Genomic DNA, 16,305 nt, shown 5'->3' on the forward strand with positions numbered 1-16,305 from the left:
AAACTTGCGCAGGCTTCTGACACGTGCATGAATCGTGATTAAATCTTTAGTGCAATACGGTGTGGTAGCCTCGCCCCGTGTTCTCTAGGTAACACACACACACACACACACACACACACACACACACACACACACACACACACACACACACACATGTTCTGTCACTACCTCTCAGTCGCAGTTTTGGTAGGAAAAAGTGGACAGCGACAGCAGTACCACGTCCAGAGTCCCTGCACGCGCGCTCGCACGAGAACGTTTGCACAGAACGGGCTACTGAGCTTTCTGGAAGTCCTGAACCTCCGAAATGGCAACTGAAGTTTTTGATAAACAGAAAACCATCGATCTGAGAAAGAAATATATTGGGTAAGGAATCGGCTTTAGCATAAATTACGTTTAATCTAGCATTTTGAAGAGACTTTCTTTTTGCCTATTTCTGCATAGGCGTGGAGATGTGGACATGCTACTAAAGCAATGTCCAAAGTATTATATCAGAGAGGACAGTATATGCTGCAATTAGGTAGGGATACGTGATCAAATATAAAAGTTCATAATGTTTTCTCATTCCCTTAAATTTTTGGATTTTGTATTAACTAATGATTTTGTGTGTGTAATTAATTTAACAATTTTAATCATTTCTATTCAGTGTAATCATATATTTGTAATCCCATAAATAATTCTGCTATTTTTAATAATTAATTTCTGTGTAAATAGGAGAGCAGTTATTCAGCAAGCCAAATTCTCTCTCTTATATGTAGTCCCTCCTGCAAAGTCTTCTTCAACCATGACCCCATCAAAATTATACGAGCCCGAGGTCAGTACATGTACAGTGAGAAAGATGAGCAGTATCTGGACTGCATCAACAACGTTGCCCATGGTAAATGCTGAAACCAATGACTGCATTGAATGACCTGTTTGTCCTTCTAGTCTCTCACCATAAGCTATAAATTACACTCCTGAAAAGCCAAATATTGTTCCCCAGGCTCTGGTATTTAATATCATCATTTACACATTACAACTGTTTACTCGCATAATAATACTAGCATGCCTACAAAAGTTTGAGGGAAAAGAAAATATGGCTACAGGTATACAGTGTGCTTTCAAATTCAAAACTGCACAAAGATTAATAGAATTACTTAAGTTAAAATAAAGCCCAGTTGCATTGTGTGTATTCTATACTCTAGTGTCTTAAAATTGGTTAAGTGTCATATTTCTGTGTTTTGTACTACCCTTGAGGCACTGGCATCTTTATCTTCCTCTTTTTTCATTCCTTAGTTGGACACAGTCATCCAGAGGTTGTTAGTGCAGGGACCAAGCAGATGGAGCTCCTGAACACCAACTCCCGTTTTCTGCATGACAACCTTGTGCACTATGCACAGCGCCTCCAAGCCACTCTGCCTGAAAAGCTCTCTGTCTGCTACTTCGTTAACTCAGGGTGGGCATTTTTGTATGCCGTAACAGTTTGGTGGTCCACTTGGTAGAGCAGGTAAGGCAAAGGGCCAGCAATGCCATTGTCATGGGCTTGAGTCCCAAGAATGCACTCATACTGATAAATATGCAAGTTGCTGTGGATGAGTGTCTAGCAATTGTCAAAAAAAAAAAAGATTTATTAGTATGACAGTATCTATGCTCTGTGGGAATTGAACCCCATGACCTTGGTGGAGCTGGCACCTTGCATTACCCACTTTCTGGGGAGATCAAAAGACCAGGCAGTGCAAGGTGCAACAGGAGAGGAAGCCAGAACTGTCAGCCAATTGCCGAGCATCTGCACGGCTCCCACCCATGTTCTGTGGCTTTGTGCCAACTGAATAACTCCCGATGATGTAACCACATGTAGGATGGTAGCACCATGGTTGACTGTCCTCTCTGATGCAAGTCCTCTAGTGGATCTGAGGAGTCTCTCTTAATGTTGATTCCGAGATATCCAGAGTCCTGCAAATGTAGTTTCTTTTTATTTATTTATTTATTTATTTAGCTGTGGAATTCAGCAGCTTAATCTGACTTGATCCAATTAGCACAGGCAAAAAGTAGGATCCATATATGCTGAATTAGCATTGCTAACCTATCACCTCCTACTTAGCACCACTGTCTAAGGCATTCCCTTTCACCATCAGGACTCTGAGCAAAAACACTTTAGTTAAGTGTTATTCTATTTTCTGACAGTACACATAATGACACACCGGCCTGCTGAGTGTAAGATTATAATTTAAATTAGCTGGTTACAAAGTAACATAAACACAGAGTATCTGTAACAGCGGGTAAGATGGACTATTGAAAGAATTATCTCTGCAGTCAGCATGTCACTAAAGCTCTCAAAAGTGTAAAAGAAGGAATTTAAAATGTGCTATTGTACAATCATGGTACTTGGAAATTAATGAGAGACGTATAAATTGCTGTGTGTAAAAACCTCTTTCTAGTATCCTGCATATGGCTTTTGCTGAATTTTGGCTGTGAGAAAGTTTCTTATAAAAGAGCACAATTTCAGTTATAGAAAGTGATCTTCAGGTGTGGTTGAAGGAGCCATATAAATTTGTTTCGTGGTGACTCAGCATCTATATCAAACTCTTGCCTTTTGACCTTTAGCTCTGAAGCCAATGACCTGGCCTTGAGATTGGCTTGGCAGCACACTGGTCACAAAGACATCATCACGCTGGATAAGTAAGTCAATACCACAGACCATCTCTGTCTGTTTTCTCTCTACACATACACTTAAAGAGTAACCAGGTTCGTAGAAGCACTGGGCTATCAGCTTACACATTAACTTTACCTAGTGTCTGCTGGTGACCCCAGAAGAACTACATGAGCTATTTATCTATAATAATTCACTGATGTTCTGTATTATGTACAAGAACCACTCCAGTAGTTCAAACCATGAAATAAATCAGCATTTATCTATAAAAAAATCATGTTGCAAGGTTATGACTGTATGAAAGTCCTCTTGAGATCAATAATTCCAGGAGTCATTATGCGATTGTCAGCTGGTTTCACTTTTGATTATGATGAATCGATTTTATGCTACTCACTCTCTTTTACAGTGTAGTAGATTGCTAGGCTGACATAGCATGACAGAATCCACAAAAGAGTTCATTCATTTGGTTGTTTACAAACTGGCCATTCAGTGCAATGACAGTGTCCATTGTGCTCTTTGTGCAGTGCCTATCATGGCCACGTGTCCTCGCTCATTGATATCAGCCCCTATAAGTTTCACCAGCTGGGGCAGACGGAGCAGAGCCAACATGTGCACGTGGTGAGTGCTGAAAGAAAAACCACTGTAACACCACCTACACACTGACACATGCCTGCTGGCCCCTGACGTGCTCTCTGCCCCCAGTGGATCTTTCTCCTCATTCCTGTTTAAGTCAGGCTGAATGTAGGATAAATGCTTAAAATCAGCAAAATGGACTTGATGGACCCATTACATTTAGCTGACACTTTTATCAAAGGTGACTTACAATTATGTAATAAGCACAACTTGAGCAATTGAGGGTTAACAGGCTCACTCAGGGGCCCAACAGCATCAACTTGGCAGTGGTGGGGCTTGAACTAGCAACCTTATGATTACAAGACCAGTAGCTTGACCACTGAGCTACCAGTGCCCAGTCACCAGAATGGAAGTCAAGATATACATCAACTGTTAAAATAATTATCTCTCATGGTGTTTCACCAAAAAAGATGAGCACAACATAATTCCAAAAGTGCCTTCATTGAAATAACACTGACTTGGTTCTGTTTGAGTGCAAGGTTTGGCAAGTTGCACTTTTAATGCATTTCTTGCACAGCAACGATGCACGTTCACTTAGGGTGGGTGATGCTAGGTGATGCACCTCTGATCTAGGTGGATATTTTGGGAGCACCAGAATGTCAGGTTAAGTAGACTGACTGCCACCGGGAAGAAGCTGATATTGAGTCTGGCGGTGATGAAAAAAGATGTTCCAGTACCTTCTGCCAAACAGCAGGAGGGTGCAGAGACTGAGAGCGGTGGGAGGGGGAAGCCATCGTCCTCCTGACCTCACGGACAGGAGGCTTTGCTGGTGGTAGAAGTGTTGATGGTAGGTAGAGAGCCCCTGCTGTTCATCTCAGCTGTTCTTACACTCTGCTGCAAGGACATGCGATCCAAGCCTGTGCAGACCCCATACCAGACCCAGAGGCTGCTAGTCGGGACCTTCTGTATTGTAGAAGGTGGTGAGGATAGAAGGAGACATGTTTGGTCTCACCTGTCACAGGAAGTGAAGGTGCTTCTGAGGTCTACCCATGTAGGCCTCATTTGTTTTTTCCTTTTAGTCCATTGTATGCGCAAGTCAAGATATAATTAAAATAATTATCAGTCATATGCTACAAATTGGAACTGGTGTTTCGCCAAAAAAGATGAACACAGCATAAACCCAAAAATGCTTTCATTGAAATAAACTGAATGGAAGGACCTCTGAGTAGCTACTGTAATCTGCCGATATTGTGGTTTGACTTTACAGTAGCTACTATGATCTACCACTACCGTATCGGTTTTCACCTTAACATGCCAAATCAGCACGCGTTACCAGAATTAATTATTGATTGAGACTGACCGCAAACCCATGTGTCTGGCAGTCCTGCCGTGCTTTCAAATTACTTTAAACAGGTTATGTAACCAGAGGGTTTAGATATTGATTGCAATAATTGCTGTTGTTTAGGGGCGCTAAAACACAGGCAGCAGTGAGGATTAGCTAACCATGTATGAGGGTTCACAGAAGGTTGGTCTCAGGTTCATCTTACTCCACTGCTCACTCCATTACTAAATATTGCATGGCTATACAATTTCCAGTGAAAATTGAATACCCATGCTCTCTCTGACTAAGGTTTTTGACTATGATGGTACTTAACATGAGGGTACTCTTATAAAACCAGGAAATGTCTAAACTGAGGAAAATATAATTTACCTGTGAATCATTGTGTACTCTTTAGGCTCCAAGTCCAGACATCTACAGAGGAAAATTCAGAGAAGACCACCCAGACCCTGCTACCGCCTATGCTGATGAAGTTAGAGACATCATCGAGAAAGCGCATGCAAAAGGGCATAAGGTATGGTCAATGAGAATCATGAATCATATCATCTAGATTTTACCTAATACTAACCACTGGCTGGAAAAATTATCTTAGACAAGCCATTTGCACAAATAATGGTTGTGTGTTTTGTTAGTATGAAGCAGCATTTTCTAAAATTTTCTAAAAAAGTCTGAAACTCCCTCTCCTCACAGTGGTCTCCTGTAGCATCTCCAGGTCTTCATCGTTTATTAATTTTTCCTCATCCTCTTTTCTTTTTCCTCATTCCTCCTTTTGAATACCTTCTGATGCTTCTCTTCTTCCCAGAAGCACTTCGAGGCTAAAGATCTCACCGATTTGCCAGAAGGTCTCTGGATTTATCAAATGGCTCTTAATCCTCTTTTGCAGGGAAATGAAGTGTAATTCCTGCAGACATATCAGAACTGAGATCGTCACTTTTCATGGTGGAACCAAGTTGAAGGTGAATCATCAGATCATTCACATGAATGAAGAGGATTCGATTTGAGCCATATTTCTTGGACCCTGAGCGATGTGCCCAGTGTATATGATGACTTTGACTTCTGTCTGTTCCTTTCCATGTTCTTCTCTGCGCTATCCTCTGCTTACAAGCTCTACAGTCTCTTGTCATCACTTGTAACCTTCAACATCCTAAAAGGAGCATTGCCAGTGATGGGGTGCATGGAGTTCTTATGATGCTTCTTGCCCTTGTTGCAACATGGGTTTGGGTGTCTCACTGACTCTTTTCTTGTGTAGATCGCTGCTTTTATTGCCGAATCCCTGCAGAGTTGTGGAGGGCAGGTTATCCCCCCGGTGGGCTACTTCCAGAAAGTGGCACAGTATGTACCATCAGTGTCATATTCTGGCAAAAGATAACCACTTCTCTGTTTTGTTTGACAAACTGCATCAGGTGTCAAACTAATGCCGCATATCACCTTTTGAATGCATCGTGAATGCAATCCTATAGATATTTTGTCATAGTGTCATATTAATTTTGACAATGACATGGGTCATGTCACTTTGTTGATATATCCATACAATAACAATAACAATAGCAATATATAAAGACAATCACAAATATCATATCACAATTCTGATCTGAACTGCACAAATTCAATTTTTTTAATTATTTCAAGAAGTTCAATACAAAGACTTTGAGGCTCTGTTTACACTTAGTGTGAATGCTTTATTGCACATTTCTGCACCTAAAGCATATGCATGTAACAGTTAATTCTCATTATAAAAGCTTGCTAGTGGGCATCCATGTACTCTATCACTTCTGTTCTATACATGCATTTGTGTGTTCCAAAATGTTCTTTTCCACAGCCATGTGAGAAACGTGGGGGGTGTCTTCATTGCTGATGAAGTGCAGGTTGGTTTTGGAAGGGTAGGCAGCCATTTCTGGGCTTTTCAACTGCAAGGGGATGATTTTGTGCCCGATATTGTGACAATGGGCAAACCCATTGGGAATGGGCACCCAATGTCCTGTGTCGTAACTACCAGAGAGGTGGCTGAAAGCTTCATGTCATCTGGAATGGAGTACTTTAACACAGTGAGAGAGAAAAACAGATCTACACATTTATTAATTTCCTTTTACTTGTGAGTTTAAGCTGTCAACTTGACTGCAGTGTTTGTGTGTGCACACATCTTTCAGTTTGGAGGGAATCCAGTGTCGTGTGCTATCGGAATGGCCGTGCTTGATGTAATTGAGAAGGAGGATCTCCAAGGCAATGCCCTGCGTGTGGGAAAATACCTGATGGAGTTACTGGAGAAGCTGAAGGAGAAACACCCCTTAATAGGAGACACCAGGTCCAGTTGAACACATAACAACTGCTTCATTTGCTGTTCTTCATTTGCTAGTTGGAGTTAAATGGGCTTGCTTCAGCTTTGACATTCTTGTCAGAAATAATTGCTCCAATTCAGTCAACATACAAGTTCATAAGCTTCATAAGCTTAAGCATGACTTGTGTGCAATAGTACTCAGTGTCTAGGAATCACATTGGAGTGACTACAGCATTGAATGAGAAGAATGAGACAGAACGTTGTCTACAGTTGGAATGTCATTTGCACAAATTATTCTGTATAACCCCAGGATATAGCCCATATACACGAGGAGACTTTAAGATTCAACTTCATTGTGCACTGGGTCTCAGATGGATAGAACAAACTTCAAAGTGAAAAATGATGGATATGTGATTTTTACAGAGGCTGTGGTCTTTTTGTTGGAGTGGACCTGGTGAAAGACCGACTTAAAAGAACCCCTGCAACAGCTGAAGCCCAGGACGTCATTTACAGGTAAAAACTCTTTCGGCTCAACTTGGGGACTTGACAAGTGTTATTGTGTTCAGAATTGAACAGTATGAATCACTGTATATGTACATGATGTATATGTATATATGTATATGCACGTATGTACATAAAAGTCATAATGTACAAAAACGATCAGCTTAGAATCTAACTTATTATCTCCCCCATAGACTGAAGGATCAGAAAATTTTATTAAGTGCAGATGGGCCACACCGCAATGTTCTGAAGTTCAAACCCCCCATGTGCTTCTCCAGAGAAGATGCTGATTTGGCAGTTGGAAAAATTGATCACATTCTTACAGGTACTCACAGCAGAGCAAAATATAGTTTGTAGCAGATAATTGGTCTCGGTTTAGATGGTAATGTTTGCTATATGCTTCTATTTCAAGACCTCGAAAAGGCTTTGGGGCTCTGTATATCTGATGCTCCAGATCTTGAAAGTGTACCTAACAAGAGAAAGGTAAACTGAATGTTCCTGATTTGGGTGGGAATTATTGATGGAAAATTGAATTTTCTTTCTTGTTTTTTTTTTCCCTGCAGAACTCTTTTAAGGAAATTGTGCATGGATTCCAGTCAAATAGTGTCAGTAACAGCAATACAAACACAAGGACTAACAAAAAACAAAGAACATAATTTACCTTCTACTTCTTTAAAAGTCATACTGTATAGGCTATCTATAGATCAAGGTCAAATTGTTTGTATCCATTTCCATGTTTTAAAAGAGTTATAATGTACATGATAATCCAAACATTATGTAAACACCATGTAAAGTTAAGCATTCCATTACGTGGAAATGAGGACAATATTTACTGTCTTGCTGGAGATGGTTGCAAAAACAAATAACTTTGCGAAAGTTTAACAAATATTCACACCATGCTAGACTTCAGTACAATTCACATACACTAAAACTTGTAATCTAAATATTTAAGTATTGGAACAGAGGTAATTCATTGATCTGTAGCAAGTAACAGCAAAGGACTGTATTTCTGAAAACGAAATCGTCAGCAATTCATTCATTATGAAAGGGCCTGCACACTGATGTGTTTGGCAAGAAATACGCTTGACAGGCATGGAAACATAAATGTTTCGCCGTCACTTTCTAACACTGAACCGTGTCCCCAGTTTGCAAGCTTTTAAAATGCACCAACAGCAAGGGAGTGCTCAATCAGCAAGTTTTACCAGGACCTCGTATAATAATGACAGATTGTGAACCATTGGCCATTCTAACTGTAATGGGGTGGAAAAGGCCCTAAAATGGCCTGCACTGAGACTGTGTAGAAACACAAGATCTCAGTTAGTTACATTTTTGGCTAAATTATGAATTGATAATGAATGATAATGAATTGACTGTTCTCTTCATGGAAAAAAATATATATTTTAATCTGCTGAATAAAAATATAATGAAAATAATTATTTTAAAAACCTCTAAATACATTTCTAACAAATATGTATTTGTACCAAAATGTATTCTTAACAATTTGATAGTACTGTCCCATTTTAAATTTTTTTTATTCTTAATCTCAATTTATTTCATTATCATTTTAAAGCCTAAATAGTTCATTCAATGTTCTTTGCAAAAAAAAAAAAAATCTAATTAATGCTTCAATAGCAATAGGTGCTACAGCTATTTTGTTTCCATTTTGTAAAGCATTTATCTTGCGCAAGATAAAACAAAAACTGAGACAATACAATTAAAAAGTAACAAGTCATCCCAATGTGACATATGAGCATGTTAATGAATATTATCATTTGTCCCATCTTTTGAACTTCAGTGACTTGATGATCTTACAGGGACACATTATTCGAATGCACATGCAGATACGAATTTACAGAGGCTGAATTTGAACCAGCTGACCTTTAAAAGGCAAAGGAGCAGTTTTCCGACGTGTGTGTTCTTGGAAGTCTATATGATATTGCTTTGAGGTTAGTGGAGCGTTTATACCGCCTGCTATGGAGTGACAACGGCCCTCATTTCATCGAAACAATTGTCGGTCAGAAACCAGTTAGTTAACTATATCAAGATTTGGGCTTTGACGCCATATAACTCGTGTCTGTTGTGTTAGCCAGTTTAGACCGCGTTAGAAATCTATCTAATGTCGTAGCTATATATATTTTTATCTCTCCCATCTGACAATTGTCAAATTAAGATAAAACACTGAAGAAAAATATGAATCTCACAAGCAGTGCACCGCTTAGTAAAAAAAAAACGCCAGCCCGCCTCAGTTGTTACACAGTAGCCTACTTTCTCAAAACGACGTTAAGTAACTGAAACAAACGTAAAATGGGTTGTAACGATGCAATCCATCTTGTCCGGCCTGCAACCACAACAAGCAAGGAATTTCACTCTTCAAAAACCCTTTTTTCCAAATTGTTTAGACAGATGCACTCGTTTAGCTGCGTGGCCAACAAATTTGTGCTAACCACACCCTAGAAGGCTTTGAAAAAAGTTATGATAAGACTTCAAAAACTTAAGTCTGGCTGCTTCTTACATCTAAAACCATGAGTCATTAGTCAGTTTCTAGTCACAGGCTAAGATATTCCAAAAACGGGATCTGGCTGGGTCACCATTTGAAAACTGCATCTATATTCCTTTTGAGGTCATTTCCCCTCATGCTCCTGTTGGAACTTTACAAGAAGAGAAATCTGAGCGATGGAGAAACAGAAGCATATTTTGTGACCACAGCTGCCACCTTTTCATTCTCTATAGCGGTACAAATGGGAAGACACCAAGACACTTAGGCTCACTCCACAACTGCACTGGTTTCTCCTCCTTTTGCGCTGTCCAACAAAAGCACGTCTCCGGAGACCTTCCCGAGGTCTCTTCAGGTCTCCGGTCCATCTACCCGCTTTGCTGCTAAGGAGAGCTCAGCTATTGCTTGTTGACACTGTCCACCTCACTATGAATAAACCAAAAATAAAAACTTATATCAAACACGATTGATGTTATTGGAACGTCAAGACGAGAAAATGTCAAATTTAAGACAACTATCCAGACAACCTTACGATAAAGCAATTGAGATTTTATTTTTTAAAAATGTGTCTACGGCAGTTAAATCTCTTGAAACGTGGTTTGATGTAAGGCTAGTATTAGTGCTTTTTCGTAGCCACTGCTTTTGGTCACAAGATCTAAAATTAGTAGCTACCGGTGAAGGGATAACGCTCGATGAATAATAAACTGGCTCCCTCTTGTGTTTAAGGCATGTATATTACCCTATGAGATACCAGAAAACTGCAGAGAAAAATCTTGGTCATTCCAGAAGTTACACAAGGAATAAAGCTTTGAAATTTTGTAGGTGAACTTCATTAACGTATACTAACATCACACACACTGCTTTATTAAGGAATTTATTCATAATATGGAAAAGGACTGTTAAACACCATATCATAAAAAGACAATTTCTTGACCAAGATTTTTATTTTATAATCTTGAACAGAAAACCCATGTCAATGTTATGGAAAGATGTTTTATTTTCTTTTTATATAGAAAAACAGCCCATGACAGTTGAAAGATTTTTTCCAGCTTTCTACAAAACAAGTGCATAAGGAGAGATTCCTTATCAAAATGGATTTTGATCATTGTAGCAGTCCCTTCACTATCAATATTTAATTTTTCTAATATTAGATTTATTCAGTAAACCTAAACTGCAGTCAGCAACATGGAGACCTTTGGGACAAGGTACATACAATTATCCCCCCCCCCCCCAAAAAAAAAAAAAAACCCTAGAGAAAGAAAAAACTGTGCATCAAACTGATTCTTGGCACTGGAATGAGTTTCCTGTACATCTGTGGTCATTCTTCAGACCCAAGAGAGCTTTAACCCATGAGATAACCACTGCAAAGGAAGACAACCGTAATTTTAAAAAAATGGGTGCAGATTACACATACACCAAAGACGACATACATCACTTATTATTCTGACCCGCGTTTGAGTATTTTTTTTTTTTAATTACATGCATGGCATGTAATTCTGATGCTTAAATGAGAATTTCACAAATGCAACAATAATCAGATGATAGAGACCAAGTAAATAAATACCTGCACGTAAGGACAAGTAATGATGCAATGGCAACAATTTCTCTGATGGTTAAGAAGTTTGAGAAAACCTGTGAAACTAAACACCACCCTATGAGACTTCTATGAGAACATCAACATCTCAAGAAGAGATGGGTAATATCGAGTAATACAAAACTCGATATTACAATATTTGATGAGTCACTATTGTTGCTTTTAAAGTACTATGTCTATGTCTGTCTATGTTTTTTCAAAAACACTTCTGGTTAAACTGTATTAATGTCCTGATATTCATAAATCCTGGGTTCTGCAACTAAATTACAAAATCCAATGAGAAATGTCTCTACAAGTAGGCAGTCCTACCTGCCTGTTAATTATTTTGTGCATGCACACAGCAGAATAGGTTAGAGGCTAAGTACACGTATGTTTGAAGACAGGTTTGAGAAAGGTTTGAACGCAGGGCTGAAGGACGGAGGTCGACACTTTCAGTGGCCGGATCTGTTAGATGTTAGCCATAAATTTAACGTCAACTACATCTTAAAGAATCATCCACACAAAAGCTATAAACAGTTTCATCTGCAGACTATTTAAGGCAAGTTCTTTCTGGATAACGTAACTGGCTAGAAGAACCATGCACTTACGGCAGTTTCATCCTCATGAACACTCTGGCCATGAAGAAGCTCAGAAGCACACTCACGAAACCAATGAACAGCAGCAGGAAACGGTTGAGCTTAGGAATGTTGGGTGCATTGGAGCGGTCCAGGATGATGAAGCCAAGGCCACCCATTGTGAAGAGGAAGCTGGAAGCAAGACCTTCCATGATGTACTGCCCATTCACCCTGAGCGAGTGACAGGAGGCGCATTTAAAACCAGGTACTTTTAGCAGAAAATTACATTCAAGATACAGTTGCACCTCAGAGACATAAAAACTTGCCTATATGCCAAAAACGCTACCGGTCGCTGGTGACCATGTTCGTCCGTCATTGAGCCAACGCTGGGAGGTTCAACAATAACATCATAGATTATGCCTAAAAATGGGACACATTTTTGAGTATGACTACAGTTTAAATGGTTAGCAGGCAACTTTTTGGGGGGGTAGAGGGCTAATTATGGATCTCCAGGGTTTAGTATTCATTCATTTACTATCAGTTATCATATGCTAATATATCCTAGCTAATGTATTACAGAAGAACAAAATGTATTCAGATACGCCCAATTTCAAATACATTAGCCAGCTATCTATCTAACTTGCCAATATACTGGACTGCTGCGGTACAGAGACCCGGCAGCGAAACGAGCCAGCTTGACAACAAGCTTGGCTTAACGTCAGTAACGAGGAGGAAAACTCGGTTGTTTCAAAGAGTGGTAAGCCCTAGTAGCCATGTACGGCCACGAAACCAGCAGCTAATCAAAGTGCACTGATAGAAATGACGGCATATGTTAAAAACATAACTAACTTAGTTAAGCTTGCTGATCCCACACCAACAACAGCTCGCAGGACGGACTACTAGCTTACCTGGCTAGCTCCATGACTTACCTCCGGTGATGAGAAAATAGGACACAATCACGACTGCATACACAGTCATTGCAGAAGGCATGTGCAACCAGGACGGCTTTTTAAGTTTAATATTTGGACATTCCAATACTGCAAACGGAAGGCCAATTAGAGTTTCCATTATTTTAATCTGCAAACTCAAACCGCTTCCAACGGACGGTTGTCGTAAACGTCACCAGCACGCCGTAAGACGACGTGTACCGGATAAAGCTGTAAAGTCCCGCCGGAAGTACGGTTATCCGACATAATAAAAGACACGCTCGACTAAACGAGCGATTACTGAAACTAATGTATTATACTAGCTAGTTATGCAAAAGATTTAAAGTATTCTATGCAGATGGGCCAGAAAGAGCATTATAAGCGGCTTAAAAGGATGAATTATAAGAGACGTTATGAGTTCGCAATGCTTCAAAATAAAGAATAATCGCTCAGTTCTATCAAAACCACAGCCATGGTTAGAAAAGACCATTTACATTCCTTGTTTCAATGGCACATCGCTTAAACAATTCGCAGGACACGGCTATTATAATCCGTTCCTTTTTTTGGTATACTGCGCATTCATTAGATCATAACGCATGCTTTTGTAGCTCTCCCAAATAAACAAACAAACAAATAAATCAAGTTACACCGACTCCATGCATTTACAATTAGGTCTTTATTATTGAAACGTATTTACCCATGACGTCTTTAGCAGGTCTTAAACTCTATATGTACATTTTTTTTCTACATGTACTCTTAGTTTTTGCTCGTCATTCTTAATTCCAACAAAGTACATTTTGCCTAACACACAATCAGATTCCAACTCCATAATTCAAAAAGCCAACCAAGACAGAAAGGTTGTTTCAGAAACTTTTATTTTCAAGTACACACATTTACTTAGACTTCTGACTCTGTGCCTGTGCCTTCAGTACTTTGACAACGATCTTCTGCTCCTCAATAAGGAAAGCACGTTTGATCCTGTGAGAGAGACAAGGTCGTTGGCATTAAAAAAAGAACACTCATTATAAGGCAATTAGAAAACAGTACCCATAATGCAAATCCCTCTTTCCATATGCATTTATATTTTCAACTTCCCCCCCCGATCAACAAAATCTCACAATTAACATGGACTATAGAAAAAGCATGCATTAACGTCTGCCCATAGTTTCCTAGCCCTCCAGTGTTACAAAACTACATTTGGCAATAGGCATCAAGGGTCTGGGTGCAACCCACTGGTGACTTGGAACATATGCAAATAGACAGCAGAGCACCAACTGGTACGCATCCATGCCGACATGCTAATTGCGCTATAAAACCAATGCATCAGGGTATCCAATAAGACCTATAGCTAACCAGTGGGGGTGGGTGGAATTCAACCAGTATTGCAATAATTTCCCTGAGATGCAATATACCATACATCTTGATTTGATCTCAGTAGTAGTTAGCCTTATGATTAAAGATCAGTAAGGTTTTAAAAAAAAAAAAAAAAAAAAAAAAAAAAAAAAAAAAAAAAAAAGCAGCATTGTATCCAAGATTGGTTTATTTAACCAAGGTCAAGAAGGAAACCCTTCTCCCTCCACCACATTCCATCTCTCTTTTCCACTGTTGTCCTCATTCACCTTTGGGTCCAAGCTCTGGATGAAACACCAGTATTTTTAAACCATCATGAAAAGGTCGATTATATTGAGGTAATATATTGCCCAACCCTACTAAGCAATACCACAAGTAGCTGAACTAACACTGTACTTAACACGTGTACAGGACAGGATGATTTGACAACTTATAGAACTAAAAACCCAAGCATCTGAGGTACTCTTGCATGGTCAGAAGGCAAATTGCCAGTATTAAAATTCATAATTAGGTCAAGTTTTGTAATTAGCTTAAGTCACACGACCTGAGAATCATGAGTTTTAGCAAAACAGGCATCTTTATTTGCTCATGTAACTACTCAATCCTAACAGGCTGCTTCAACATTAAGAGGTGAGGCCAAGTGGAGCATCCTGCCACAACTTGGGTACTTGCCAAACACCTGTGTATGAACATGAGAATCTACAAAAGTAGTTGCACTTGTAACTGGATCGTGTACGTTTAAGACTTACTCACAAGAGCTGTGTCTGTTTAAAGGCTGAGAATACATTGCGAATCAAGGGCACTCCCAAAACTAACAGAACCTTTGCAAACTGAAATTCCACAATACATCCTACCAAAACACAAATACTACCTACACACCCAAAAGCCATTCAAATCAACACCTGTACTGCTCAAGCTAACAATTCATTGTTGTACCTGGTGATCATAACAGTTTAGGCCGCTTACCTGTCTCGCACACATTTAGCGCACATGGAACCACCGTAGGCTCGGCTCACGTGCTTCTTGGTCTTTGACATCCTCATCAGCACCTGGGGCCTCACAGCACGGATCTATTCAGAACAGACATTGGAATGGGGGAGAGAACCCGTTGTATAAGTAGGTTCAAATGTTGAGTTGAAGTTTTGAACAGTGGTGGCAATTTCCTGGCAGCAACAAAAGAGCTCCCAATTCCAAACGTCCCACAATCACGGTTGTGGTGCATTTTCGGAATTAGGAGCCTTCATTCTAGATACATAGGCACATTCTTTACTGTGCCATTTTAAAATTAATGAGGACCTCAAATGAAGACACAGTAGCTGAGGATCAGCCATACTAAAACACTTCCGTTCCAGAACCTTCCACAACAAAGTACATGGTCCATATAAGGGGTTCCCCCATCTTTGTTACCTGTGCAGTACCTTATAGGTTTTTTTTGTTTCGGCCTGCTGCCAAGACATTTAACTCCAATCATCAGCAAATGAACTAGCAATTCATGACTGAGTTAAAGATGCGTTACAGCAGCACAATAAAAACTAAAGTTGCAGCACAAGGCTACATCAGGACCAAGACAGCAACTCAGAGATCTGAACACTTCCTTACATCCAGCCTATTGCAACAAATAGAAACAATGTAGTATGCTGAAGTTGAGTAATGCACACTGTTTCAAGTACAAGATAAATTATAAATATTGTGCTTGGGTTAAACTAAACCCATCCATGGGTATCTAGTGTTTTGATGTAGGTTAGTGTCATGGGACAATGCCATCTTATCACTAGTTTAAATCTTCTACCAATTGCAATGTTTATTCAGTAACCATTACTGGCCTAAAATGAAATTTAAGAGTGGCATGCATTGTGGGAAAAAATAAAGATGGGTCTGCATTTGCACAAGTTCATGCTAATCGCTACTTACACCACGCAGTCTACCAGGGCAGATTCCACATGCTGACTTGGGAGCTTTGCCAGTCTTCTTAGTGTAGAGATACACAATCCGGTTACCTGGTGTTCGGGATCTGACAGAGAAAGTGACCAGGACCTCTTTAAACAAACGCCATCCCGCTATTGAACATATACT

The 16,305-nt window shown here is 39.7% G+C and overlaps 3 protein-coding genes across 7 annotated transcripts in view; 1 reads left to right on the forward strand and 2 right to left on the reverse strand.

Moving 5' to 3' along the window:
* Positions 1 to 161: 161 nt before the first annotated feature.
* Positions 162 to 10,672, forward strand: etnppl (ethanolamine-phosphate phospho-lyase). 4 transcript variants are annotated; one of them, XM_035536554.2, is made up of 14 exons: positions 207 to 363; positions 442 to 517; positions 756 to 874; positions 1,273 to 1,432; positions 2,581 to 2,655; positions 3,151 to 3,244; positions 4,936 to 5,052; positions 5,788 to 5,870; positions 6,358 to 6,583; positions 6,686 to 6,840; positions 7,237 to 7,326; positions 7,509 to 7,639; positions 7,727 to 7,797; positions 7,878 to 10,672. In XM_035536554.2, the coding sequence occupies exons 3-14, from the start codon at positions 820 to 822 to the stop codon at positions 7,968 to 7,970; spliced, it is 1,350 nt and encodes a 449-aa protein (XP_035392447.1). In that variant the 5' UTR covers positions 207 to 363; positions 442 to 517; positions 756 to 819; the 3' UTR covers positions 7,971 to 10,672. The 4 variants fall into 4 exon arrangements, with proteins under 4 accessions (XP_081551121.1, XP_035392446.1, XP_035392447.1 ...); XM_081694996.1 differs by having other exon boundaries at positions 756 to 811; XM_081694995.1 differs by lacking the exon at positions 442 to 517 and having other exon boundaries at positions 162 to 363; positions 756 to 811.
* A 115-nt stretch (positions 10,673 to 10,787) lies between these two features.
* ostc (oligosaccharyltransferase complex subunit) lies at positions 10,788 to 13,096 on the reverse strand. The gene is made up of 4 exons (XM_027009896.3): positions 12,886 to 13,096; positions 12,283 to 12,376; positions 11,990 to 12,187; positions 10,788 to 11,169 (listed from the first exon to the last, which is right to left on the reverse strand). The coding sequence occupies exons 1-4, from the start codon at positions 13,022 to 13,024 to the stop codon at positions 11,151 to 11,153; spliced, it is 450 nt and encodes a 149-aa protein (XP_026865697.1). The 5' UTR covers positions 13,025 to 13,096; the 3' UTR covers positions 10,788 to 11,150.
* A 644-nt stretch (positions 13,097 to 13,740) lies between these two features.
* Positions 13,741 to 16,305, reverse strand: part of rpl34 (ribosomal protein L34) — a 33,782-nt gene continuing 31,217 nt past the window's right edge. For both annotated transcript variants that reach the window (XM_081694575.1, XM_035536556.2), the window contains exons 3-5: positions 16,144 to 16,243; positions 15,199 to 15,302; positions 13,741 to 13,860 (exon numbers count right to left, since the gene is read on the reverse strand). In XM_081694575.1, coding sequence (XP_081550701.1) covers positions 13,776 to 13,860; positions 15,199 to 15,302; positions 16,144 to 16,243 — 289 coding nt within the window. In that variant the 3' untranslated portion in view covers positions 13,741 to 13,775. The remainder of the gene's footprint in view (positions 13,861 to 15,198; positions 15,303 to 16,143; positions 16,244 to 16,305) is intronic.

Source organism: Electrophorus electricus, chromosome 13 (assembly GCF_041902795.1).
Source record: "Electrophorus electricus isolate QZ-2024a chromosome 13, ASM4190279v1, whole genome shotgun sequence".
Taxonomy (NCBI): Eukaryota; Metazoa; Chordata; class Actinopteri; order Gymnotiformes; family Gymnotidae; genus Electrophorus; species Electrophorus electricus.

Coding starts and splice junctions, on each gene's coding strand:
- etnppl (XM_035536553.2), top strand. CDS start 305: ATGGCAACTGAAGTTTTTGATAAACAGAAAACCATCGATCTGAGAAAG. Junction 6,584..6,685: donor GAATGGAGTACTTTAACACA/GTGAGAGAGAAA, acceptor CACATCTTTCAG/TTTGGAGGGAATCCAGTGTC. Junction 7,798..7,877: donor GTGTACCTAACAAGAGAAAG/GTAAACTGAATG, acceptor TTTTCCCTGCAG/AACTCTTTTAAGGAAATTGT.
- ostc (XM_027009896.3), bottom strand. CDS start 13,024: ATGGAAACTCTAATTGGCCTTCCGTTTGCAGTATTGGAATGTCCAAAT. Junction 12,377..12,885: donor CTATTTTCTCATCACCGGAG/GTAAGTCATGGA, acceptor TCCCATTTTTAG/GCATAATCTATGATGTTATT. Junction 12,188..12,282: donor GTAGCGTTTTTGGCATATAG/GCAAGTTTTTAT, acceptor TCACTCGCTCAG/GGTGAATGGGCAGTACATCA.